Source organism: Malaclemys terrapin, chromosome 15, assembly GCF_027887155.1.
Source record: "Malaclemys terrapin pileata isolate rMalTer1 chromosome 15, rMalTer1.hap1, whole genome shotgun sequence".
NCBI classification, from domain to species: Eukaryota; Metazoa; Chordata; order Testudines; family Emydidae; genus Malaclemys; species Malaclemys terrapin.
In genome coordinates this window covers 29,124,085-29,151,834 of record NC_071519.1, presented here as the reverse complement: position 1 = coordinate 29,151,834, position 27,750 = coordinate 29,124,085, and the positions used below count along the sequence as shown (strand labels likewise).

The 27,750-nt window shown below is 42.8% G+C and overlaps 1 protein-coding gene across 2 annotated transcripts; it reads right to left on the bottom strand.

The window, feature by feature from the left end:
* Positions 1 to 160: 160 nt before the first annotated feature.
* On the bottom strand, positions 161 to 27,490 carry POU2AF2 (POU class 2 homeobox associating factor 2). Of its 2 annotated transcripts, none has more exons than XM_054049497.1 (5): positions 24,762 to 27,490; positions 17,389 to 17,498; positions 5,921 to 5,963; positions 3,814 to 4,106; positions 161 to 3,075 (listed from the first exon to the last, which is right to left on the bottom strand). In XM_054049497.1, the coding sequence occupies exons 1-5, from the start codon at positions 24,769 to 24,771 to the stop codon at positions 2,674 to 2,676; spliced, it is 858 nt and encodes a 285-aa protein (XP_053905472.1). In that variant the 5' UTR covers positions 24,772 to 27,490; the 3' UTR covers positions 161 to 2,673. The 2 variants fall into 2 exon arrangements, with proteins under 2 accessions (XP_053905472.1, XP_053905473.1); XM_054049498.1 differs by having other exon boundaries at positions 3,814 to 4,103.
* Positions 27,491 to 27,750: the final 260 nt, after the last annotated feature.

The following is a 27,750-nucleotide window of genomic DNA, read 5'->3' as shown; positions in this document are numbered from 1 at the left end:
GGATTTTTAAACTAGCCATTTGTGGTTGTGCAGCAAATTGTAAAAGGCAGAGAGGTCTCTGTTCCTGTGGTCAGTCAGGGAAGAGACCTCCCTCCCTTAGGAGGTTTGGAGAAATCCTTGAGAATGCTCTACACACCTTTAGGGGCCACGATTTCTCAGTGCCTGATTGAAATGTGTGAGCAGCCAGAATGGGAGGCGCTCATAACTGATTTCTAATAAGCTGCTAAAATGGTCACTGATTGTGTGCGCCAAATCCTCAGATCCATCTTGGACCCTTTGGCATTGCTGCCACGTGGATAGTCCCCCATTGCAGAGGAATCCCTGGCTGGTAAAGTAGCCTCTACACAACCTCCTGACGGTTCCGTCCCCTCTGGGTTAAGTGCACAGTAGGGACAAGAGAAGGTGTGGCTGGATTACCTTTGTCTCCTGGGATCCCACTGACTGTGTAACAACCTTGGATTGCTGTTACCAGCCAGTGGAGATTAGCGCAGCCGTGATGCCCCTGGCTGCCCCCAGGATCTAATCGGTGAGGGGAGAGGGTGCAAATACGACTTTAAACCACCTTGTCTCCCCCACACTCCTCAGGCCTTGTGCTGAGCATAATTCAGACAGACCTGAGGATTTAGCCCATGATGCCACCATGTCCGATGTCTCCTAAACTAAGATTTTGCGTCTTTCCCGCTGCCACACTAAGGGAGCATTTCCCATCAAAGGAGAAAGCATCACGGCTCTGGAAACAAAATTGCTACTAACACAAAGAAGTTAACTAGAAACATCATAATGGATGTGCTTTGTGCAGACAAAAGGGACAGGCCTAGTTCCATCTGTGTGTGAACAGCTCCCTCTAGTGGCCACACTGAGCTCCTGGGGCGCACATATCTTTTTCACCTGGCAGGGCTCTTTGCAAGGGCGCGAATAGTGGGCTTTGGGGTGTGTGAACACACATTGTTTAAAGTTCTGAAAAGCTTTTTAAAGGGACACAGCTGACGTACTTTGTAATCAGTTTAAAAATGTATTTTTTCACTTCTGTTGCTATAATCTCTTTGGAAGCATGAAACTACAATTTGTTTCCTTACAACTGTTTATCCATTGCATGTTGCTCCCCTGCCCCACTCCTTCCTGGCTGGCTGTTATAGGGCTGCGTGTGAGATCTGGGCTGTTGAATTTCATCACATGAGAAAAAAATAGTAATGAAGTGTCTTCTTGGCTAAAAGAGTTGTATGATCCAGTGGTCAGGACATTGGCCTGCACTACGGAGACCTGGGCTCTATTCCTGGTTCTGCCAGTATCCTGCTGTGGGATCTTAGGGATGTCATTTTGGCCCAGATCCTCACCCGTATTTAGATGCCTCATTCCCAGTGAAATCAATAGGCTTTCCCCCCTGTGCTTAGTTTTTCCTCCCACCGTTTGTATCCCTTGTCTAGATTTTAAGATCTCTGGGACAGGGATTATCTCTCACTATGTGTTCGTACAGCACCTAGGGTAGCGGGGCTCTGATATTGGGTGGGACTGTTAGGTGGTATCACAATGCAAATAATAACAAAGGGATATTTTGAGTTTAATGGACCTTGCCATTAGAAAAAAAAAACAGGGTTGGGGTGTAAAATTATGGGCCTTCAAAATATGATCGTATAATTTATATACAGACACCTCTTCCTCTATGCTTCAAGAAATACCCATACATCTCTAATTTAGAATGGCTTTGGAAAAACACTGGCCCTCAACTTGCAAATGAATCCATGCAGGCAGACCTCTGCACCCAGGAGCAGTGCCTTTGAAGTTAGTGGGACCATTTACCCGTTTAAAGTTAAGTCTTTGCAGGGTCTGGGTTTTAGATTACAAGCTCTTTGGGCAGGGACTGTCACTTACTATGTATTTGCATAGCACAAGGGGGGCTTGGAGCTGTTTGGAGCATTACACACAATAAATGAATAATAACAAATAGTAATTATTTGGGTATGAAAACCACTGTAACAGATAAGCGTTCGTATACTGCAATCATAATTTTCCTTGAAGCAATCCATTGTGGCTGATTTTAGGTTACAGAAGTTTATTTGTCATTGCCTGATATGCTGTCTGTCCAAGTTCACCATCTATTTACTATCCCTTCCATAACTATCACCCTAGGACAATGCCATATTTACATAACATTGGCATTTGGAATTTACATGTATGTGGTAGAAAGTAAGATATCACTATACAGAACTTAAATTATTTGAAAAGGCTTCCATCCTTCCCCTCCATAACTTCGGTATCTTTTTGTAGAATCACTTTGTAGAAATCTTCTAAGGTTGTTTAAATAGACACGGTTTATCAGCAACTAAAAAGATGAGGTTCTGTTTCTTAAGGTTGTTTTCCAAACTGGGACTGATCCAAAGACCACTGAAGTCATTGGACTTTTTAAATTGACTTTCCCTGGGCATTGGATCGAGACCATTGTCTACAAGCTACACAGTAACCCTGACAATTATATTGTTAAACAGAGCATTAAGTAATGTGCTGATTTTAGCAATGAATATTTCCTTTGTTTGAAATTCTTCTTAGCATTTTTGCCTTCAAGTATGTTATCACTGTCCTCAATTTTCAATGATTGACTATAGGGAAATATCCTACAATCAATTCAGCTGTCTGAGTGAAGGTTAATTCTAATTTGTCACCAACTGTGAGCTTTCCTCAATAAGTTCTTCGGCATTCATATGTCCCCCAGACTGGACTCCCGTCTTCTTTTGCCCAAGAGGAGTTGTCATGAAGGGAGGTTGTATCTAAGGGCTCTTCTGATGAGAGGTGGAGCATCTTGGGAGGTAGGTCATTCGCTACAGTCATAAATGGTGAAAAGGAATAGGACGAGGTGGCAGGGTAACTCGGTACGTAGTGGACATCTTCAAAAGCATGCAAAGGGTAGGACTGGGCTCCTGGGATGGCAGAACTCCAGCTTGAGCTTCTATACTGGGAAGTGCTTCCACTCTCGTGAGAGGTGAGGCAGCTGGTAGTTGTGGGCAAGGTTTGTAGGGAATCTGAGCACACGGCATCGGATTGGTTGAGGCTGTCGGGCATGCCCTGCTCCCAGGAGTCTCTCTGTTGGAAAGAGGGTGAGGGAGATCTTTGAGAATAATGCCATGTTCCAGAGCAAAAAGACACCAACACCTAATCTACTGGGTCTTCTAGCTTCTGAGTTTACCAAGCTAAGCTATTCCTGCTTTCTAACCTAGGCCCCACACAGCCAGCTCTGTATTGTCCTTAGACACTAGCAGGAGTGTGTAAAAAGTGATTAAGGAAAACAGAGCCAGAATTTATGGCATGAGGAAACTACCTTGCACCCAGTTCCAGATCAGACTTGATTGTCTTAGGCCCTGATCCAGCAAAGCACTTTAACTGTAAGCCCACGAGTATTCCCAGTGAAGTCCATTGAAATTAAGCATATCCGTAAGTGCTCGGCTGGTTATCATTTCAGTGGGGTTTGAAGAGGGAGGGTGGAGCATACAGATTCATACGTGCCATGCAGGAGCTGTGGGTCTGGGACTGAGCTTGGTTCTTGCTCCTTGGGGTGGTAGAGGCAGGAGAACTTTGTGACCCTTCCCATCAATTCTCCTCCCACCAACCCACAAGCAGAACTGACAGATCCCAGCGGGACAGCCAGGGAGGCTTCGCTAGGCAGAAGGAGACAGGAAGACAGCAGCATAGGAACTGTCAGAATGGATCAGACCAAGGCTCCCTCTGCTCCAGTACCATGCCTCCAGATGTGGTGCACCCTCTACACAATCCAACCCACCATTTAACCCTGGATACCAAATTCCAAGCAGTGCACAGACTCACTATTAAGAAATGTGCTGAGTCATTGGGGAAGGGCGGCAGGAGCGGGGGCAGCGAGGAGGTGCTGAAAAGGGAGCTGGTGCTGGGTGTTACGGCAGCGGCGCGATAGTCCTCGGTGAAATAGGGGTCCAGTAGCGGCGGGTACCCTTGAACGGCAGAGGAGTCACACGGAAAGGACTTTGCCCCCAGGGATGAAGCATAAACATCATTTGAAAGCGGCTTAGTGTTGTGGAAATCCAAATCGGACATGAATGATCTCCTAACTCCATAGTAACCAGACATGGCAGTGGAGCCTGCTGGCGAGAAAGATGGAAGTCATACCAATGAAAGGTCATGTCAAAGTCACCAGCCACTGAGTCAAAATTCATTGGGCAAATCAACAAAGCTGAAAACCACACAACTCTCCCCTCCATCTGTAACAAACATCTGCCCACTTCCCAGGGCAGGAGAGAATCCTGTCGTTAAACAAGTGTCCCTGCACAGCAGGTTTTACCCCCATGGTCATTACAGGGTGCCTGGGTTTTTTTTGCCTTCCTCTGCAGCATGGGGCATGGATCTCAAGCTAGGATCATCTTGGAAGATCTCACCTAATCATTTCCCTGCCATTGCAGGGGGCTCAGGCATTGGTCACACCTCAGTTTCTCCTGTTCTCTGCCTGTGGCACACACCAGTTTAGTCTCCTAGGACTGAAATGCTGTAGTCTATCCCAAATTATGGGGCTCAATATGGTGGTAATTGAGTGAAATTTAATGGCCTGCAATATACAGGAGGTCAGACTAGATTATCTAATGGTCCCTTCTGGCCTTACACTCTATGAAACTACGAAATTATCAAATGACAGCATGGCCTTCCCCTTTCTCTCAGTCTTGGTGTGTGTTGTACCAGAACTTGACAAACTCTTATTGAAGATCCAGAAACCAGTCTCCCATAGACTCAGGTAAGCCCAATTCAGGTACAATTAAACCTCAGGAAACCCAGCATTGGCCGATTCAGCAAAGCACAAACGGATGTGTTTAGGTCAATGTCTGTTCAGCAAAGTAAATCATGTTTTGCTGAACTGGGGCCTTTGTTGGGATGCTCTGCACTGAACTGCTCTGCCCATGGGCTGGGGACCAGCTGTTTTGGCCTCTGCCCTTCCCCCACTTTTGCTTCCCTTTCTGTTCCCCTCTCATACCTTGTGTGTGGGAGGTGGTGGGGGGGGGCTAACCATCTGCTCCCTACCCACCAGCTCCCATCCACCCATTTACCACACCCTCCTGAAATGAACCATACCAGCTTTTGCACTTTCCTTGTGCAGCCCAATGGGAAACCGCAATTTCTACTACAATGTGGAGCTGTGTGAGGCTGTACATTAGTGGCAACCCCATGTCCACTCTCAGGAGGCATCTCTCAGCAGCACAGCTGGTTTCTCCTGGGCCATTAGCACTAGGGAAGTATCTCCCTTAGGCAAATGGGCTTGCGTCTCTGCTTCTGTAATAACATGTGCAGAGTGCATCCCAGCATTGTTCTTCATATCACAATAGCACCTAGAGGCCCCGTCTGAGATCAGAGCCCCATTGTGCTACGCATCATACAAACGTAAGAACAGCCATACTGGGTCAGACCAATGGTCCATCTAGCCCAGTATCCTATCTTCCAACAGTGGCCAATGCCACTGAGCGTGAGAGACTGCCGCTGCACCAAAGACCTTGCAGTGTAACTAGAAAAGATGGACAAAGAAAGTAGTATTCTCCCCATTTTACAGAAGGGAAATTGAGGCACAAAGCCATTTAAGTGATTTGTCTAAGGTCATATAAGGAGTCTTGGACAGCCAGAAACTGAGCCCCATTCTTCTGAGTTTCAACCCAGTGCCTTAACTACAAGACTGGCCTTCCCCTCTCAGAGTTGGTTCTCGTGGTCTCCCTTTCCTTGGGGCTCCAGGGAAGGGATTTAATGTCATTAGGATACCTTTCTGAGTTAACCCTTCAGTGACTCTCCTCTCTGAGTGTTGGGTGGCACCACCACAGCTCTTCGTGGTAGTATTTTCAAGTCCCTTCACAGGAAGAATGAAACTGTAATGGCACTGAATTGCCGACACTAAAGTCATGTATGATGAAGTGAAAATACTCACCCGACATTTGGACAAATGGAGACGGGGAGGTGCTGGCACTGCCCTAAAAAATAAAGAGACATTGAAAGTGTTTTCTTCTGCAATCCAGAGCGTAAACATGTAGCTTGGAAGTGGATTTTGCACCATTGCGATGTCGTTTTGGAATCTCAGTGACGTTACGAATGAGAAGGAATGAGGCACACGACTGCAAGCTCTGAAGAGAGAAAGTAATAGCAGACGGAGGCTAGGAAGACAAATGCTGATAATAGCAGGAAAATCAACTGGGCTTGTAGCTCATTTACGTTAAAGTTCCTTTACACAGTCAGAGTCGTGTAAAGTGACCTTCATGTGAGAGTCAGCCCCTCTGTGTTAAAAATTGTGTCTGATACTCCATAGCCCTGCACCATGCGCAGTCATATATACCAGTGGAAAGGGGGTATAAATTGTTATTGTTCTGATTTGTAGCATTTCCCACCTACTCTGCACAGGTATAAATTACTCTATGTGGGCAGTACAATGGAAAGCCAGGCTCTATATGTGTACCGCACTGGCCAAGTGTGTGTCACATCCCCCTCTAGTGGCTGGTCTGCTAGTGGATAACAACCAACTGCTGCTACCAGCTAATGGAGTTGCTCATTTAGCTCAAGGGGTCGAGGTCTGTTGTATCAATTTAGATGGAATATAGGAGCCTAAAAAGTCCAAGTTGTTAACATGCCCCAGTCACTGTCCAACACTAAACAGTTTTAAACAAGGTTCAGGATTTAGCTGGAGCTGATGGAGGTAGCAGCGTCATCTGGGTCCATCTCTGTGGCCCAGTCTGGGCAGGACATCTCTCAGGATCAGGATTCCGTAGGGCCATGGTCCCAGAAGATGGTGGGAGTGGCAGCCATAATGTTGAAGCTCACACCGGTAGCCAATTTTTTCTCCCCAGAGTCTTTCTTTAAGGACCCCAAAAGGGAGTGATGGGCAGAATAGCCTGTCCTGTCATTATTTTGTCCATCAGTAGGCCTAATTTCTGGCACACCAATTATGGTTCATTGATTTTTTTTTTTTTTTTTGGTCTGATGCTGTCTCGTTTACCAAGCATGATCTTAAAACAGTCCTTGAATTATATCAGGAGGCCTTTCTGTTTGCACTAATTCAGTCTGTCTCCCTTTTGTAACTTTTCCCATCAACTTTTATTATCATTGGTTATTGTGACACTTTATGAACTTTCACTCACTTCTCACAGCTGAACTCACAATTTGGGCAAATTTGTAGGACCAGTTATCCCAACAGGTCTGTGCTTTGGGACTAAGGGTCTGGAGTTCAAACCCCATTGATGATCTCTAAAGGTGAGTCATTGCACATGCACTGGGTGTTGTCCTGGACAATGAATGGGGGGAATATTTATGGATTTGCAGCAGAGTTTCCATTGTGTATTCTAATCACACACTCCTTCTATGGAAGTCATTAACAGAGCAACCATCTATAGTGCTTGCAACGTGAGCCTGTTTTCCAGTTGTACTGTTTCAACTGAGGCAGAATTAACAGGCACCAATATCAGCAAATGGAAGTAAAGGGGGTGGGGATGGAAGGAGGGGTATAAACTGTGGCAGATTAATCAACGAACATTAGGTTGTGAAAAGCCACAAGATGGATGACATGATAGTCCTGATGCTGTGATTGGATCCACACGGATGAATTCTTACACCTGTGCTGAGTCCCAGTGGGGTTCCATATGAGTGCAGGGATCATCCCACAGGGATCTGACTATAGGACTGGGGCCTATGTGTGTATGAATTCAGTTAAAAATCAACCAAGGTAGAGGTCTGTTAACCATGTAACTATCCAATTAACGCAGGCCTGCGTGCTCCCCTCCTGCAGAAAAGCGGGCAGAGGAGAACAAATGGGTGGCAGAGCTCTGTGCATTGCAGCCAGGAGCTCCTCTGCAGCTCGTCACAGAGCATGGGATGACTTAAGTGGGCAGAGACTCTGACCCATGAACTGGGTGCTCACATGCAGGGCCAATGCTTCTTTTTAAATACATGTTTTAGTTTTTCAAAGAACAGGTAAAATATTGATGCAAATGCACTCTAGAATGCGAAAGTTTTGCAACAGTTATTTTATTTTTCACTAAACATTGTTTGCTATGCTGGCCATGAGTTTTCGGTGAACGTAGAAAGCAAAATACTGAATACCAGTTTTATCATCCAACGGAGAGATTTAGCCATTCTATTAGTAGTGTGCTCTGGATCTCTATGGAGCACTTTGCTCCAGGGGGATCTTGCCTCCTTGGAATCCCAATTCAAATTCCTATGGTCAAATCAGCAGTAAATATACCTTGCTCAGAGCCATTTCTACTGTCATTTCTATGAGTTTAGGAAGCTGCATTTTCTTAATCTTGTGTTTCCATAAAATATGGCCCAAATGAGAATCGTTTGACCCATGCTCCAGGGATCCCTAAACCTCCAACTGCCAGAAGCTAGGACTGGATGATGGGATGGATCACTCGACATCCCTGTTCTGTTCATTCCCTCTGAAGCATCTGGCACTGGCCACTGTCAGAAGACTGGCTACTGGGCTAGATGGAACTTTGGTCTGACAGAGTTCTCCATTCACTTCTCCGAGATTCTGAACTGGGCCACCTGCTTGGGCCCTCTTTGCAAATGAAATGAGTGGCACCTCTGAACACCTAACTACTACTCTTTCAGCGCAGTTGGTACACAATGTTAAACATATCATCTGGCACTTGAAGTTTAGTGGAGGTCAAGCAAGCCCTGAATAATATTTCATACCTCAGCTCTCCATTTCAGATTACCTCCAGTGCATCATACAAATGCTGCTACTACAACTGCACGAGCAGATTTCTGCATAACACGTAACAGGCAGCTTTCTCTATATGGAAAAGCTCAGATGCACGTCGTTGTGAGCACTGACACAAATATTTTGTACTTAGGTCTTTCTCCAAACTTCTAAACCCTATTTAAAATAAAACAAAACAAAAACCAACCCGACCAAGAGAGATTTTAACTATTCCACGGCTTTTGACCCTGTAAGGCGGTACAGTATACAATTTCCAGTTTGCATACAGCAAACAGGAGGTTCCTGCCATGTCAGGCAACCAAATTTAGAGGTTTATATTTGAATTAAATTTGCCAGCGTTAAGACTTCCTTTAGCTAACATGGTAAGTTCACAGCTGCCTATGGGCTCCTCCAAAGATAAGAGGTTTGAGGAAAGAGTATTCCACAGGCAGGACTGTGGCAGTTTCATGGTGGAGTATTTTGCAGAATGTACCCTACTTGTTCAGAGCTACTTTGGGGATTATATTGAAAACATAGAAAAGAAGTGAATCAGCTGTGTTTTTTTCTCCTTTTACTGCTCCTAACTAGTCAATCTGGGGTGTTGCTCGTTTTAGACATAAAATACTTTAAATCACAAAGTAAAAGCAATGGCTAGGATGTCAAAAAGAGAGAAATGATTTTAGCTCTGTCAGTTTTTGAGGGGCCCGATTTCTGCTCCTTTAAAGGCTCTGGATTTTCACTAAGTGCTGAGCACCCACCTGTGAAAATCAACCCCCCTAAAGGGCGTGTGGTTGGGCACCCCAGATCACTAGCCACTTGTGAAAATCCTGGCCAGTGAATCCTGATGAGCTTTGTCAAAGAGAACGCACTATATTATACCAGGTTAGAACTTGACCATGCAAATCTTATTCCGACATCCTACTCTCTGCATGTACATACCCTGAGTAATCTTTCTCTAGGATATAAAGCCTCCTGCTAAAGGCTTAAACCAACATTGAGCTATTGAGGGCAGAGGCAGAAACTTTCCATGGGGTCAGGTTATGCAGGGTTTCTGGCACCTTCCTCTAAAGCAGCTGGTACCAGCCACTGCAGGAGACAAGATAGAGCTCTGGTCTGATTCGGTCTAGCAATTCTTGTTTGTTCTGGTATAATCCTACAGAGTTTACTGGGACTGTTCATGTGAGGAAAGATTACTCATGTGATTAAGGGTGGGTTTAAGGCGAAGGGCCCAGTTGGCAAATGAAATGGAGAGACCAGCATCAGTTTCAGGAGAGTTCTAGCCCAGAAAATGAGGGATACCTTTCCATCAGACTGGGAGAGGCAGTAACAGGTAGGGGAGAAACGCAGGTGCTGTAGAGACAGTGCTTGGAAGGAACTAAATGCAAGCCAGGGGCTGGGAGAAGAAAGAGGCAGGGATAGTTGTAATTTTTTTTGTGACTCTTAACTGCCCCCTGCTCCTCTACTGCATTGCATGGAACAAGACACTGATCCCATGGGGCTAGGACAAGCATGTCTGAGTCACTAGTCAGCAAATGCACACAGTCACTCATCTAGTTACAGCCTAGCCTTCAGCACCAAGCTAGGGTGCTATTAAACATACACGTTCGCCTCAAAACTCTCTCGGATTGCTGCCAATTTAGCAGTAAACCCTGGCCACTAGCTGAAGTCTTGTGTTATCTCCTTCAGTTCAACAAGTGCCTGACTCTGGATGGTATGTATTTTTTGGCAGGCAGGAAACTTTTTCGTAATCCGAGAGAGCGAGAGAGAGTTCCAGGTTTACTGAGTTCTTGCATTTTAGACAACGCGGTCAAGTTTTATGGTGCAAACAGCAGTCTGCCAGAAACTCCTTTAACTCACGTGATAGCAGTCCTGTCTTTTGTACCATAGGACCCAGATTCAAAACCAGCTCATACCCCATGTTACCAGGAATGCAACCAGAATTTTGCTAAGGAGGGGGCCCAAGTTACCTGTTTGGCCGCTTCAAATTTGGGTAGCTTTGCGACCCCATGTCCCAACGCCACTCACGCAAATTTGGCCTAGCTCCCCTCCATCATGACGGGGTGGGCAGGCCACATTTGAGTCAGTTGTGTTGCAATTCAGCGTATGGAGCTAACACCACTATCTTAAATTTGACCGAGGCTGCCCATCCATCATCTGGTATGGGGCCAAGGTGGGGGCCTGGGGCCCCAGATTCCCGCTCATTCCACCCTTGTTTGTTACATTTTCACTAGTCAAATGACTGTTTTGCCCTCTTGTACATAAGAAATATAAATAAAAAATGTTCCTACATTAATAAACAAGCACCTTGTAATTTAAGGTAAGAGAGACCTCTGCTAAGCTTTGAATCAGTTGCTTTAAACTGCACTGGGCTGTCATTAGCCCACCCACAGCAAGTAGTTTAAAATTTAAAAATGCCATTTTACAAAGGCATTTGAGTAAACGCTGCAAATGCGCTGAGTGGGATGAACATTCAGACATTTCGCATGAGCACTAGGAACTGTAATACGCTGAGAATATTCAGCGTGCTGATACCCTCTGTTACTTTTCTACCTGCCTGGGCTGAGATCTCGCCTCCATTTCTTCATTCCTATGATCTTGAGTTAAAAGAAACTCCACACCAACATGTCCAGCCAAAGCTCAGGGTGCTCTTATACATTCAAGAAAACAATAGGGTTAGCGTTACAAACCAGTCCAAAGCAGCTACACTTCTGCTTCCCACCTGGCCCCCTTATTAGTTAAGCCCCAGTCATGGGACCTATACAGTTTAATATCCCCTTCCTCCCAGGCAGAAGTTCTGTACCACTCTCCACTGCCTCAGCCCTGCAGCAATGGCAGCTTTGCGGAGTGCTTGGGAGGTCAGCAAATGTGGGCTTTGTCACCCCTTGAGGGGTGGGGACAGAGTTCCCAGAGAAAGGGACTCTGATAGAGAATGTGCTGATTTTTATATGGTGTGGGGGATACTTGAGGGCCTAGGCTTATCTCTTCTAGGGCAGTATCCTGTGGAGAGAGCGGGTCTCTTGGGGCAGGTGGGCTTAGGACATATTAGTCCTCTGGTCTTTAATGTAAAACACCTTGGAATATTGGCATATGTGAGCCCTACAGATTTTTTTATTTTTATAGTTAAAAATCCCCATATGTTGCAGATCATCTCAGCAGACTGATCTCATTGACGGCTCCAGAGATCTGGCAAATAGCACCAATTGCTTAACTTGGTTTTGGATGTTAACTTTCTTGGAATGGGCATTGTAGCATATTCTCCCTGGCAATTAATCAGAACAGACACTGACATATTTGCCTGGGCTTAAACTTTGGATTTCATTCTGTGTTTCCTTATCAAGTGGTGTGTGGCTCAGATTATTTTAAACTCATTAGTCTATTTCCTCCCTGCATTATTTCTTTTCAGCACTGCAGGATTATCATAACTGTACCTTTCACACAGCAGGAGTTAGTATAGATCAGTGAGTCTGTTTAACATCACTGGGGCTATAGTTTGTAAAGCAATTAATAATCTTGGTATGGGCCCTCTTCTCCATTGATTTACATTACTAGGCAATGCTTCCTGTGAGCTGCAAAAGAAAGTGCATAGAGCAATGCTGCTGTTTCAGTTTACCATCATTATTCAGCAACATGACTTGCTTGCGTTATGAAACAAGCCACACTCCATCCACTGAGGGGAGAGCGGAGTGGTGGGGTATGTGTGTGTGAAAGGAGGATCCCAAGCAAATAAATAATAAACAGTCACACCTTGGTTATGCAAATATATCTGCATGGGCTGATCCTTGGGCCTTCATTGATTTCAGTAGATCCAACCACATGGATCCAGTTGCAGGATTGGGGCCTAATTCAATAACAATAATAGTGATGCTTTCTCCTGCTAACGAGGCAGGTCAGCTCACTGTTCATAAAACCCTCAGCAGAACTTAACAGAGCGGCAAGGCCCTTCTCGCCCTTAGTGGAGCTGGTCAAAAATGCCAACTGTTTCTTCCAAGAAATTTTAAAAAGTGTGATGTGGGGAGTTGGTTTTTTTCCTTCCATAAATGTCTCATGAATTTGTTTTTTCACTGCAAAAATACCCAGAACTGTTTTTCAGACTGAAAACTGTACATTTTTATCTGATTTTTGTGTGTGTGTGTGGGGTTCGTTGAAAAACCAGAACATTTCAACTAAAATATACAATTTCAGTGCATATTTTTTTTCATTTAAAATATTTTGATGACAAAACTTCAGCCAGCCCTAGTATTTAGCAAATCTCTGCTAGAGGGTCTGTCCTTTGTGGAGATGCATCTTTGGGTAGCGAGAACATGTATCATGGGAGGCAGTGTTGTCTAGTGGATAGAGTTCTGGACTAGGACTCAGAAGACCTGAATTCTATTCCTGGCTCTGCCATTGGCCTGCTGAGTGACCTCAGGCAAGTCATTTTATCTCGCTGTGCCTCAGTTTTCCCATCTGTAAAATGAAGACTATGATACTGACCTGTCTTTGTAAAGCACTTGGAAATCTATGGATGAAAAGTGTTATATAAGAACTAGGTGGTATTTATTTACTAGGTGTCCCCCTTTTTTCCCCAGAGAGGAACACTTCCTCTCTCTGCCTCCTTCCCAGACACCCAGATAGATCAGAGGAAATGGTAACATGGCGCGGCAATTCATGGGAAATCAATATGCAAATCCTCTGTATATCATCACAATGCAAATTTATTTTATATCATTTGGAGAATAAAAGACCTACTATTGCAGAATGGTGACAGTTTTAATGTCACTCAACAGACCATTCGTCAACCTTTCTGACAATGATCAGGCCAGCCTGGGAGCACACATCTGTGACCATGAGCTTTCGTTGGCTAAGGAAGGGTTTACTGACTTCTGAGCAAAGATCAGATTCATGCAAAGGGTGCAATGTAATTATACTGCATCATAAATATACATTATCGTGCTCACTCACCTGCTGTTCACTCAGACTCCATAATATTATATTATGTTATCTATTTATCTCTTCTCACAGCAATTCTTTTCCAAACAAATCAGAGAATTGTCCCAGCAAATACGGAAGTTTGCCCACCTCCATAACTTTTATTGTAAGGAACTAGCTAGAGAGTAATTTTGTATTATCTACATATACAAAAACTGTTCTGCTTTTGCAGATAATACAAAACAAACATGGCAAATAAGGCGTAAGGAAACATTTACAATACTGGCCTATCTATCTAGCGTAGGGCTTCCTAGAATACCCACCGCCATAACATCTAAGTACTGAGTAGGGGGCATCTTTATATTCCAGAGTGAAGAGTGGCTAAAGCATGACGGTCTTGAATCACTGACTGAAGTTTCAGTTGGTTTTTTTCAAAGCGTTCGTGCCTGCACAAAAGCCATTGCATGAGTTAGGCATATACAAAAGTGCATGTGCCCAGTGCACTTATGCAAGTCAGGCATGCACCAAGGTGTGCTTGCTCTCACACATTGTGGGCCTTTATGTCAAGTCTTATAAGCTGGTATGTTCTGTGTGGCAAATTCTGATTTTAAGTAATTTATGAGCTGAATTTTTGTTTGGTTGTTTGACTTCTGTTTTTTGCCACATGCAGCTAATGGATGTAAATGTGACAGAGAGAAAATTAATTTAAAATCTGTTTTCTGCCTAATTTTGCTAACCGTGAAAACCTGACTCAAATGGCCTGGAAAGGAAAAAAGTTTCAAATGCTCTAAAATGTCCCTCATTCTGCTCCTAATTCCACAAACTGCTTCCTCCGTACGCTGAGAAAATCAAAGGCTCAGTGATTTGATAATACAGTACCATCCTCATCTGTCACAATTATACCCAGCCAGTCAGAGATGAGAAATAATGCCACTTGACTAAGGTGACCAATCACATAACCGTAATAACAAATAGCAAATGCCTCCAGGGAACAGTTTACCAACACAGTCATCATATCAGATGTGATTACAGCTGGAATACTGTGTCCTGTTCTGGAGACTGTGTCATCTCCAAGTTGTCGGTGTCTTTCTGGTAGTTCAGAAAAGAGAAACCAAATTTATCGGAGGCTGGATGATGTGACTTATGGTGAAACATGAAAGTGAGATAAATTTGTGTGGCTAAGAGACTAGCTAGGCTAAGATTTGCAAAGTCACTCAAGGAGCTTTGGGCACTTTGGATGAAATCCTGGATCCACGGAAGGCAATGGCAAAACTGCCATTGAGTTCTGTGGGGCCAGGACTTCACCCAATGGGAATTAATCATTTTTCAAAATCTCAGCCTAAGTGTGTATCTCTGGGAGGGCAGGAGCTACCTGAAGAATATAAAGTCCAACTATTCCAAGACTCTAAACTCCAAGGCAATTATTTGGGTTATCTGAACAGGGTTATAACTAAGAGTAATTGGATAGAATTAAGAACGGCAAAATGTAGCCTGACATTGTGTTAGATTAGCTTAAATTAGTGCCAGAGACTTGGTTGCATGGGATGGTTCCCAGAGGGTATTCTAAAGGGTTAAACACTAAGGGTCTGATGCCGGTTTTATGTCCGTGTAACTGCTGAAGTCAGTGGAGTTAAACTGGCACAAACACATTGTGTCTGAATGGAGAATCTGCCCCTGAGTCTACTGCTGACTTGCAGTGCATGAAATAATGGATCCATGCCCATGTATAATCAGCATGTATAATAGCAGCCCATAAATAATGCATGAGTGACAGTGATTGATAATCACATTTGGAGCATCTTAAGTGTAGCTCTGAATTCATTTTGTTTAAAATGGAAGAAAAATGGAAAAGTCTTTGCAGCAAGAGGTGCTGCATTTGCTTGTGTTACAGATTACTTAGGGTCAGATGTTTAGCTGTGGCAAATTGGCCAAGAGCCACTGAACTCAGTACCTTCAAAGGGGTATTCAAGTGCTTTCTGCCACAGATGAGCTCTTCAAATTCTTCTTGAGGGTTAAGTCCAGGGTATAGAATATGAGGTAGACACTAGTGACTGAATCTCCACTAAGAAGTTATTCAGAAGAGACAGGAGTTTAGTTGGGTTAAGACAGTCTGCTGTTTCTTCTAATTAGTTCTTCCCTGATTTGTGGAGTTTCTCCTTTAGTAAGTATAGCCAAGATTATCAGAAGTGATCAGTGAGCTTCTGTTTTTGGGTGCCCAATGAGGGACACCTTAAAAGGGTCTGATTTTCAGAAAATGCTGAGCAACTACCTTCTGAAAAATCAAGCCCCTTTAAGGCATCTCAAGCTGGTAATCTCTTTTGGAAAACTTTTAGTGCATACGTATGACACGTCTAACTTGGACGTAGATACAGAAATTCCAAAAGGGGAGATTAAATTTAAATTCGGAGCTGTTCAATATCTCCAGTGGTCAGCAGTTCTTTGCCACCTTATCTTCACCATTAGCATCTCATCCTGGGAGATGACGGCTGCATATCCAGGAAGTCAGTGATAATTCTGGCACTGTACCAAGCTATTAGGCTACCTTTTTCCGTATTTGCAGAGCGTGGGAGGCAAAACCTTCTCCGGAGGTGGTCCAAGCCTGACGACTGCCCCCAGAAACTAAAGACTGTCACAAACCTCGCCACTTTCCAGTCCAAATGCAAGGTGCATTTCTTTGACCTTACCTTCTCTAGTATATAAACAAATAGCAAAAGGGATATGTAATAACAACAACCAACCAACCAAAACAAAACACTTTTCCGCGTGCTTTTCCCTCTTGGGAGAGGATGAGAGAACAAACCACACCTGACAGGTGTGTAATCAAGTTGCTCAATGCACAGCTGGAAGGTGCTCAGATAAGCACAGTATAAAAACATATATAGCATAGCATAGAACAGAAGAGAGTGGTCCCTAGCATAGGATGTTCCCTGACTTCCTGAGGGAACCAAGTGTCTTTGCCATAAATCAGGTTAGGAAGGGTAATAGGTCGCTTCAGTGCCTTGTCATGTGAGGCTATTCTCAGTTTCTGTAAAATTCAGCAGTTTCCAAGCCTATTGCATTACAGGTGCCAGAATTTCCATTGAGAAAGGTAATGCCCCGTTTTTGTTTTCTGCCTTTGGATCCTCAGCAAGCTGATTCTCTCTCTCTTTCCAGGAATAGAAAACAAAAACAAACAAACAAACAACACACACACACACACACACACACACACACACACACACACACACACACACACACACACACACACACACACACACACACACACACACACACACACACACACACACACACCCTACCTTGTAGGGAGTATAACAGTTGGGGTAGGACATTCATTTTTACCAAGTCAGTTTGGTCAGACATAGATGCTGGTACATTAATCTGTCGTTGAAGGCCATAACATACCTTTGTGAAAGGCACTGGAAATTTAGTGTTCTCAGTTTAGTTAAAGTGGGTGAGATTTGTGCCTCCTGGGATTTAAATCTCTTAGGGTTTCATTGACATGAAAAATTAATTAGAGATGCAGTGATCTTTGGAGCCGACCCTAACTGCACAAATATTCCTGCTTTTTGCCCTGACGATGGTGGTTTCTGACATCCCACAGTAGCTCATCTTACGTTAGACTCCTGAAAGATCCTCCTGGCTCTTAACCCTTTGTTTTAAACTCCTATACCAAGAAGGCTGCCTAAGGACAAAACTTTGTGAAGTCTTCGGTGTTGCAGGTACATTGTGCTCAGTGCAAATCCTCTTAAAGCAAGAGGATTCTGTACAATGACATTTCTGTTTAAAACACGACTTACGCTGAATCGGGAGCCGCTGGTCTGTCTCGAGCGTTTTTCGGCAAGGAGATCTTTGACTGTGTGTTTTACTCTCACTCCTTGGTAAACTCGTTTGCCGTAGTCTGTAGGAACTAAACAAAGGGAGCATGTGTGAGTAGAATTCAGCCAGGAAGTAGAATAAATGGAATCGCTTACCAAGGTACGGATAGTCAAATCGTCAAGTGTCTTTAAATCAAGATGGGATGTATGCCAGAAGATTATTATTTGTATTGCAATAGTGCTTAGGAATCCCACTTGTGGATCAGGACTCCATTGTGCTAGGGACTGTACAAACACAGAACAAAAAGACAGTCCCTGCCTTATGGTCTTGTTCATTAAGAAGTTACTGGGCGTGATGATGGCCACTGTGCAGTGGGGAAGACAAATTCTCTCTGCTGCGGGAATCAGTGGGTGAAATTCGCTAGCCTGTGTTACGCAAGCAATGACTAGGGGATCATAAGTGAGCCCTTCTGGTCTTACATTCGGTGGTTGAGATTTTCAAAGTTAACTAAGGGGAGTTAGCCATATGGCTTCCATTCATCTCAGTAGGAACTGTCTGGTGAAACTCCCATTCGACTTTGAAAATTGGTAATAAGGTGCTTTGGAAACCTGGGTGTTGATATGTGGCACATACTGTACATTCATACTCCGAGGCAATATTACTGTCAGCGCAACACAGACAAAAAACTCTAAACCCAAATGGCCCAGCTAAAATACATTCTCATTACAATGCCTTTGATTAAAATGTGCTGAACCCTAGATAATGAGAAACTAGTTTCTCAAGCCCACTCTCTGTTTCAGTAGGCAGCACGGTCTAGCAGACAGGGAGCTAAGTCAGGAGGCATGGGTTCTCGTTCAAGCACTGCCATTGACTGCTTGTGCAGAAAGCATCTGAAAAGCACCATCCCAATGCAAAGGTAAAATAATTAGTAATTCTAAGTCTCATTTAGGCAGAGCAAATTCCATTAAAACAAAGAGTTGTTCCCTAGGGATGGGCTGTTTGAGAGGTTAAGGAGTTCCTGTCTCCTAGTCTTGTGCTCAAACTGCTAGTCTTAGCCTTGTCCTTCAATGTCAGAGAGAATCTGCCACCAGAGGAGTCGGCGTGGGCTTCGTTCTGCAGCTGCTACATATGGAGAGCTCATTAATTTCCATCTGTCATTTTTGCGGCCTTCGTATATAGAGGATGTGGGGTTTTCTAGGGGCAACAAGCTGCGTTTTTTCCATATCCTCATGTAATTTTTTGATGCATCTTTGTTAATACCACTCAGAAAATGTTACATGTCTGTAAAAGGGTTTAAGGTTGGCTTTTTAAATTATAAATCAGGTGGTAATCTCAAGAGATGCCTCAATCATACTAATTCTGCCTCGATTTCGGACCCTACCCACCAAAACCGATTAAAACACGTTTGAAATCACTAGCCCAAATCACAATGGAATTACAGAACAATGAGACCAAAAAAAAAAAAAAAAAAAAAAAAAAGTAGGCAGATATATTAAAGAGGTAATAACCTTATTTTTTGCTAACACTCACCAGTGTTTTAACTAAATTTTTACTATCTTCTTACAATGAATAATTGTCATTTACATTCAACAAAATCCAGATAATTTAAAGATCTTGATAACATCAATTAATAGTAACTAATATCTAAAAAGTGTAACCCCCATTGGCAGAGTGGGTACTGTATCCCTCTCTAGTGGCTGGTCCACTAGCGGATAACAGCCTACTACTGCTACCAGTTGACAGTGTTACTCCTTTGGCTCAAGTGGTAGAAGTCTATGCTGTGCAGTATGCTGCCTTGCATAATGAAAAGGGTGGTTTGTTTGGTATATATTTAAGATTCTATTATTAGTTTGTTTAAAAAAAAAAAAAAACAGACCAACACTGGGTGTGAGTTCTGTATACCTGAGAGAGGCCTCAGGTATATTATAGTTGATAGGGTACTGGACTGGGACTTGGGTGACCTGGATTCAATTTTGAACTCTGCTACTGCCCTGCTGGATGACCATGGGCAATTCATTTCCCTCCAGGTGCATCAGTTTCCCTATTTATAAAATGGGGATGATGAAAATGACCTTTCTTTGTAAAGTGCTTTGCAAGAGAAAGATCAAACGTGCTAGATGAGCGCTAAGTAGTATGATTGGGGGGAGTGGCGGGGTTTGTGAGGGTCCCAGGACTCTGGAACTTGTTCCTCACCCTCATTGGTCCAAAACTTGGTGACCTTCTGGGCATGTTGCAAAAGGCATTTATTTGACAGGGTTTTGTGGGGAGGCTGAGGGTGTGTCTCTGGGGGTGCGGCTAACGGGGCATTTTTGCTGCTTTGATTTATCAGCTAGCTGAGTTCATTCATATTTGGGCAGTCACTATTTGAACATTTAAGTTGAAGTGTTTGGGGTACCCAGAGGTTTATGTATGGGTGTTTTTTATTGTTCTATAAACCTAAAAGAAATAAATTATGGGCCAGATTTCCCATGGGTGTAAATCCATGCAACTTCATTAAAGTCAAGGGAACAACACCAATTTGCAGCCACAGAGAACTTAGCCTTTTATATTATGTTATTCTTTGGATTGGCAGGTTGTAATCTGGCCCAGCGTATCGGATTGGTTAGAAAAGCAAATAATTTCAAGCAAGACCTTTGTACTTAATTACTTGTTTTAATCTGAACCAAACATTTCCCTTGAACAGATCAAGACGAAACAGCAAGTCGACTTGGTAAAAAATAGTCTGTTCTTCAAAGGAACTGAAAGCCGGAGGAAGTGGTAAGATAGTCAGAGACTTTGGGTTAAGTTGGGTAAAGCTGTTCTTTAAGGATGAAATTCACCCTTGTGCAGAGAGCCAATGCAAGGCCTATGAACCACTTAATAATAATAATAATTAATTAATAATACCTCGCTCTTAAATAGTACTTTTCAGCAGTAGATCTCAGAAAGCTTTACAAAGCAGGGAACTACATTAGCTCCATTTTACAGATGGGGAAACTGAGGCACTGAGAAGCAAAATGACTTGCCCAGGGTTGCTCAGAAGGCCAGTGCCAGAGCTGAGACTAGAACCCAGGACTCCTGAGTCCCAGAGCAGTGATTTATCCACTAAGCAACACTTAAGTCCCGGTGAAGCCTGCACAGGAGGGAATTTGACTCTATGTGAGTTTTGGAGAGGCATATCTGTTTGTTTTTCCCTGAGTACATCTCTGCAAAACTTTCCATTTGTTTGGCTGTTTTGACTAAATGAGCCTAGTGATGTAGCAGGGTACAATAATGAAGGTGACTCTTTTATCCTCTCCATTGGAGTCTGTCCATGTAAAGAGCTCACACCTGTGGAAAGCAGTGAGGAGTTTAAAAAAAAAGGCTTTTATTCAAATGTTACAAATGGGAAGCTGATGTCTGAATTAATCCTTTGGAAAACAAAAAGATCTGTGTTTCCGGACAGAAAGCAAACACAAACGTACCAGAGGGGAAGTATCTGATCTCTTTAAAATTCTGATTTACCTTGCTACATCTATGCTTTTCATCATTCTGACTCACTTTATCATTTTAATACCTACAGTATTGTTATTCACAGGTGTATTTAAACTCATAGAAACTTACATAGGGTGAAATTTGAGGCTTTTGTGGTGTCGGGTCTTTATGCTGGCCATGGGTCACAGAGTGTCTAAAATTCTCTTTGACAGGGCATTGCTTGTATTATTGTGATTATTTATTTTTATTCTAGTAATGTCTGTGGCCCCGGCCAAGATCGGGGCTGCACTGTGCTAGGTGCTGTACAAACAAAGAATAAGAGTCCAGCCCTGCCCTGAAGAGTTTACAGTGTAAATAGACAAAAGGGGGGAGGGGAAGCAGAGAGGTGAAGTGATGTGCAAAAGGTCACACAGCAGGTCAGAACTGGGAATAGCACTCACATCTTCTGAGTCCCCCTCTTCCCACTGACTGAGTCTGACTCATCCACATATTGAGTCTTTCCATGGACTCCACTAGGCATTGATTCAGGACCCTAGTGAATAGGCTTTTGTTATTTCTGCTATAAACCCCTATTATTAAGGATATTTTTCTGCTGCATTGGTCTGAAGCGCAAATTCTGAGCCTGGGCATCATTATTTTGTTTGCAAATAATTTCTAAAGTGTCTTAGGTCTAATAAAAATATGTTTGGGCTTCTAATCAAGAAGCTATGAAAACAAAGTTAGCTAAAAAAACAAACAAGCAAGCAAAATTTTACATGCATGTCTGTGTGTATACACCTAAAATTGATTGCTTAGGGGTATTTTTAGGAAGTTTAAATATTTAATTTTAAACTTTTGAGTTGTCTAACTTTAAAATAAAACCGCTAATGCATATGATGCATCCACATGCCAGATCATACACCAAGGCAATACAGCAAAAGTGGACAATATATACATAACAGTACTTGCACTTAGAGTTTTCCACCTCTATAAATATGCCTCTAAATGTTAAATGAACAATTTTTTATTAATAAAATAATTCTAATAGAAGTGCCCAAATAGCAGAGTATAGACATATCTTTTTTTGTGACAAATGTCTTCTTTCCTTGAATATTTATGATTTTTCATCAGAAAACAAAAAACTCCAAAATTGAATGGTTCTTGGCCAAAAATTCTTGTTTTCTTTTTTTTTCTTTGACAAAAAAAATTAAACTTTCTGCAGGATCCCTACCTCCCCTTCTCCCGCAATTTTCTAACCAGCTCTACTGTTCAGTCTTTTCCATGTCTAATTTCTGTCATTCTTTAAAACACATATAATATTGCATCGAGGGTGTTAAATAAATGAGGCCAAAATACACCAGAAGACTTGGAACCCGATTCTCATTTGCACTAAGTCCTCTTTACAGCTCTCTGGCAGTGTACCATGTACACTATCAGCACTGTGTAAACGGGACTCAGGCCCTACAGGATGTCAATCTCAGGCTCCAGGTACACCAAGCTAGATTGGACAGTATCATAAAACTTGTTTAACAAGACAAAAAAACCTGATCCTCAAACTGCAACATATACATAAATGGCAACGATGGGCTAATCTTGTGCCATTAGAGCAAATATGCATTGAAGCAGATCTTAAACCCAAGCAATTCTATAAACAGATTGCTAAATACCTTTAAAGCAATTATCAGTGTTCTAGAATTGGATGCAGGACCTGACTGACATCTGCAGTCAAATGATTTTTTCAAATGTATTATAATGCTACTTCTACTTTGCACCTATTCACTACCATCATCTCAGGATCTCAAAGTGGCTTGCAAAGATGGGTAAGCATCATGAATCCCATTTTACGGTGGGGGGGAACTGAGGCACGGGGAGGTGAACTGACTTGACCAAGGTCATACAGCATGTCAGTGGCAGAGTCACTGCCAGACTAGTCACTAGATCACACTCTCTGCCCGTGATGGATCTGTCTTTCTATGTACTGATGAAACTTGACCTGTAAGAGGTCAAGAACGCACATTACAAACTTTTGATGCAAAAGAAATTGTGTGAAAGATTCAATCTGGGGGGTAAATGAGCTGTGCTGCAGAGGCAGCTGAATGGGAGTGTTGTGTGATATAGTGGGAGGCAGCATAACCCCATGGCGAGGGTCCTGCTCTGGGATTCTGTAGGTTCTGTTCCTGGCTCAGACACCGACTAATCATGTGACCTTAAGGAAATTCCTTTACCTTTCTGCATTTTGGTTTCCCCATCTGTCAAATGGTGATAATGACACTGACTCACCATTGTGAAGTAAATATAATTCAGTACCACTGTGGAGAGGCAGTGTTTCCTAGTGTGTAGGGCATTGGATTTGGACTCAGGACACTTGAGTTCTATTCCTGGCTCAGCCACTGGCCTGCTGGATGACCTTGGGCAAGTCACTTCCCCTCTCTGTGCCTCTTTTACCCCATCTGTAAAGTGATGCTTACCTCCTTTGTAGAGCACATTGAGATCTACAGATAAAAATAGCATAGAAGAGCTAGTTATTATTTTTTATTATTATGAAGCTCTTTGAGAGCTATTGATGAAAAGCACTATATAAGAGCTAGGTATTAGAAGAGCCCTGTGCGAACACAAAATTTGTATCCACATCTGATCCACAAACATGGTCTGTGGCTATAAAGCGAATATCCGCAGATTTGCAGGGCTCTAGGTATTAGGTTGCTTTCTCTGAGTCATCAGTGTGTGGCTACTTTTAGATGGCGTTTCTCATACAACAGTACATTTGCTTTAGAAGGACCCATGTGAACCCAAGTTATATGCTGTGAACCCCTTTCCATAATACATTATCCCAATTCCACATCCTGAAAAAGAGACAACAATTATTACTTGCAGACTCTATAGTCAAATATTCTAGAATCTCATTAACTGATTGACTTCTATCGTCAGTTCCTCTGGTAAATATGTGGGATCCCATGCCCATATATACATATAAATGTTTACATTTTGTCTTTACTATTGTCTTAATATAGACAATATCTCAGATGGGACTGGGCTGATTTCACTGTATTTCATGTAAAAATCAAAGGAATTCTAGTCAGGGATGGATTAACTTTAGTTCAAGGACTAAGCCAATTTTCATACCGATTCTTATTTAAGTGAACCCGTTTACTCAGCTCTAACCCTGAACCACTGAAGCAAAGCACATGAATGTTATACTGAAAGCTTCTTTTAAATTAGTGATTCTATTTACAAAGTAAGACCCTGCAAACACTTATGCACATGCTCAATTGTACTCAGATGAGTAGTAGTCCTATTGAAGTCAATTGGTCTTCTCACATATGTAATGTTACACAAGTGCTTAAATCATTGCAGGATCAGGGCCTATCTAATTTATCAGCTACAAAATAAGGGCCCAGTGCTGCAACTTTTTCTCACCTAGATAGCCTCGATTCACATAATCCATCCCATTGAGTTCAGTGAGGCAGTGTGCTAGATCTCAAGTATCAGGGGGTAGCCGTGGTAGTCTGTATCCACAAAAACAACAAGGAGTCTGGTAGCACCTTAAAGACTAACGGATCTGACACTGTGCTAGATCTGACACTGAGATATTAAAACCCTGAAATAACTGGCAGCACAGACAGGAGAAAACCAGAATTTATTACAATTTTCCAGTAAATTCTGAAAAAGTGCATTATAAATTAAGTAAGCATCCTAAATTGTATTTAGAGAAGGCTGAAGATATTAGTTAATATTGCTAAAATACTGAAATATTGAAAATACCAAATAGCGATTTAAAGGCACATTCCTTTCTTTGCCTTTCTACTTCAGTTCAGACAACACATAATGTGCCCATTCCCCTGTTTTCTACCACTGATATTTCAATTAACCATCGGTGAGATATACATTTTATATGTTGGAAAGTTTGGACAATGAAACTCACCAGTTTCCATTCTGAATGCTGCTGTGAATTCCCCCCTTTCAGACTCTGCAAGATTTCTGAAAATGAACCGTCAGGAGCTTTCCAGTTGAGAATGAAGTCAATGCTCATTCTCCGCTAATAAAGTTCTCTTTGAGCCTGACGGAAATGTATTTTTCACAATTTAATGATGTCTCTGAAATAGCTTGTTTGGGATTTGTTTAAATGCAAATCTTCCACTGTCTGTTTCACTGCAATTTGCATGGTCAGTGCAGATCATTCTCAAAGGTTCTTTCTCTTGATTAAAAAGACATTGAATGGGTGAAAACGGAATTTCACGTGTTTATGGAGGAAAAGTTATTTAAAATGAAAAACATATAAGTCATGCAGTGATCAGCGGTCTCCATATAGCAGAGAGGAAAAGGGACTTGGCTAGAGAAATTGTGCTTAGGAAAATGCCATATTACTTGTAGCACAGTACCCCTAGCCTAGGATCAGGGCATCATTTTGCTAGGCACTGTACAAACAAGTAATAAAACAACAATCTCTTGGGAGCTCACAATCAAGGTTAGATGTTAAAAAATATAAAAGAAATCTATGGGAGACTCTCCATGAACTGCAGTGGGCACTGCATTGGGTCTGGTGGAGTGGACTAAGATCACCAACTAGCTTCACAAAGAGTATCAAAGATGGTAACACCTTTCAGTCAATAACAATCTGGACCACATATCCATGTGTCTTTACCAATCCATATGCAGTCCTTCCTGCTAGATGCTTTTTCCATAGCTCCCCAGTAAATGACCTTGGCTTGTTCTCCATTAGCATGCAAGAAGCTTCCATTCTACTAATTCATTGTTGTCGCTGTCTCAGCAGCTGAGTCAAGGGAGAGAATTCTTCCAGGAGTGGGTGGGTCAGCTTTTGAGGCCCGCATCATGCGGGAGGTCAGACTAGATGATCATAATGGTCCCTTCTGACCTTAGAGTCTATGAGTCTATGAGTCTATGAGTCTCTAGGTGGATAGTATTAGACTCCTTGCAGATAGCAATGCACTGTGATGAATTCTGCATTTCTGCTCTTCCTGAACCAAGAGGCAGTGTTAACTCTATTTACTGTTTCTTCTTCAAATGTTGTAGCTTATACCTTGATTCAGAAACTTGCCCTGATTATCTGTTGGGAAATCATTATTGTGTGACATTACCGGCCTCAACATGGACGTATGTAGGAGGAAAGGTACAGTAAGAGGGACAAGGTCTGTAGTATTTTGTTTGCAAGAACATCAGGTTGTTGCTCAATTTACTATGTCCTGCATAAGTAGACACTAAATTTACCTATGTGAAATAGTGCCAGTACATTCTTCATAATCAAATAGTTCATTTCTTCTGGAGTCTGTTGACGGCTCAAGGGTCTGCCAGTCCAAATCCATTCGTCTTTGTAACTCCACTGGCAGCATTATTGGAGGAGGGCTTTTATTTTTCCATCCATCATTTGTTTGGGTGGGGGGAGAGCAGCTGCTGGCAAAGGCTGCTCCTGTCAGGCATGTCAAGAGAAAGAAAAGCAGCTCATGGGAAGCTGAAATAACAGAAAATTGCAACTCCCTTCCTGACGTATTGAATCTACATCACCTGGAGTGTGTGTCTGGCCATAAAATGCAAAAAGACAGAAGTCTGACCAGACAGGAGTGGTGATAAAAACACAGAGCCAACTTCACAAATGGAAAAGTCTGATATATGACCTCTCCGTTGAATTTGTAATTTCTGACTGATCTCTTCCTCCTCCACCCCATGGAAGATTCTTATTTCAACCACACCCTTCCTCCACATCCACAGGCTTCTTATGCTTGGAGCTTTTACTAAGGATATACTGCCTTTCTTTCCTCCTTCAAACTCACTTCTTCTGTGTAAGCCTCTGTTGTTTATATCACACTAGGGCTCAGAGGTTGCATTCAGGGATCAGAGCACCATTGTGCCAGGCACTGTGCAGCCATGTGACAAAGCAGACAGCCCTGCCCCAGAGAGTTCATAGGCTAGGAGTCAGACAGGATGTAACAGAAGAGACCAACAGAGTGGAGAAGGGTGGGAGGACATGGTAGAAAAAAACAGAGTTTAGCAGGAAAGTATGTAGTAAAAGCCAGCACCTGCCCCAGAGAGCTCACAATCAAGGTTTGTGTCAAGAGATAACAAGGACCCAATAAAGCTTGGGAGGTGGGTATTAGGTCACAGTAAAAGGAATATGTTTTTGCATACTAAGCAGTAGTGTTAGCTTTCTACCTGCTTACCTATTGTCAGAGCTCCTCACTAGCCCTGTCTGCTTCCATCTCTTGTGCCTGAATCTTATTTGCTTGATTTCTTTAGATCTAAAAGATATAGGTGAAATTCTGGCCCCACTGAAGTCCATGGCAGTTTTGTTATTGACTTCAATGGAGCCAAGATTGCTCCCTATAGTTTCAGAAGTATCTATTGACTCTAGGGGCATATCTACACTTACCTCCGGAGTGATCGATCCAGCAGGGGTCGATTTATCGTGTCTAGTGAAGACACGATAAATCGACCGCTGAGCACTCTCCCGTCGACTCCGGTACATCACCAGAGCAGGAAGCACAGGCGGAGTCAACGGGGGAGTGTCAACAGTCGACCTACAGCAGTGAAGACATCACAGTAAGTAGATCTAAGTACATCGACTTCAGCTACGTTATTCACGTAGCTGAAGTTGCGTAACTTAGATTGATTTCCCACCCCCCCACCCCAGTGTAGACCAGGCCTAAATGGCTTTCCTATCAATTAAAAATAATTGCATTAAAAAAACATTTGAACCTGCAGCTGCTCCTCATGCCAAGCCAAGAAAATAATGAACCAAAGATTAAATCAAAACCCAACCAATATCCTTCTTACCACAGACCCCAGTTCTTATCATACACCTGCCTTCCCAAAACAGGGGACTGAGATTTTCAATGCAGTGTAGGGGGTTTAGGCACACATCTTCCATTTATTTCATTATCAGGATCCATAATAGGAAA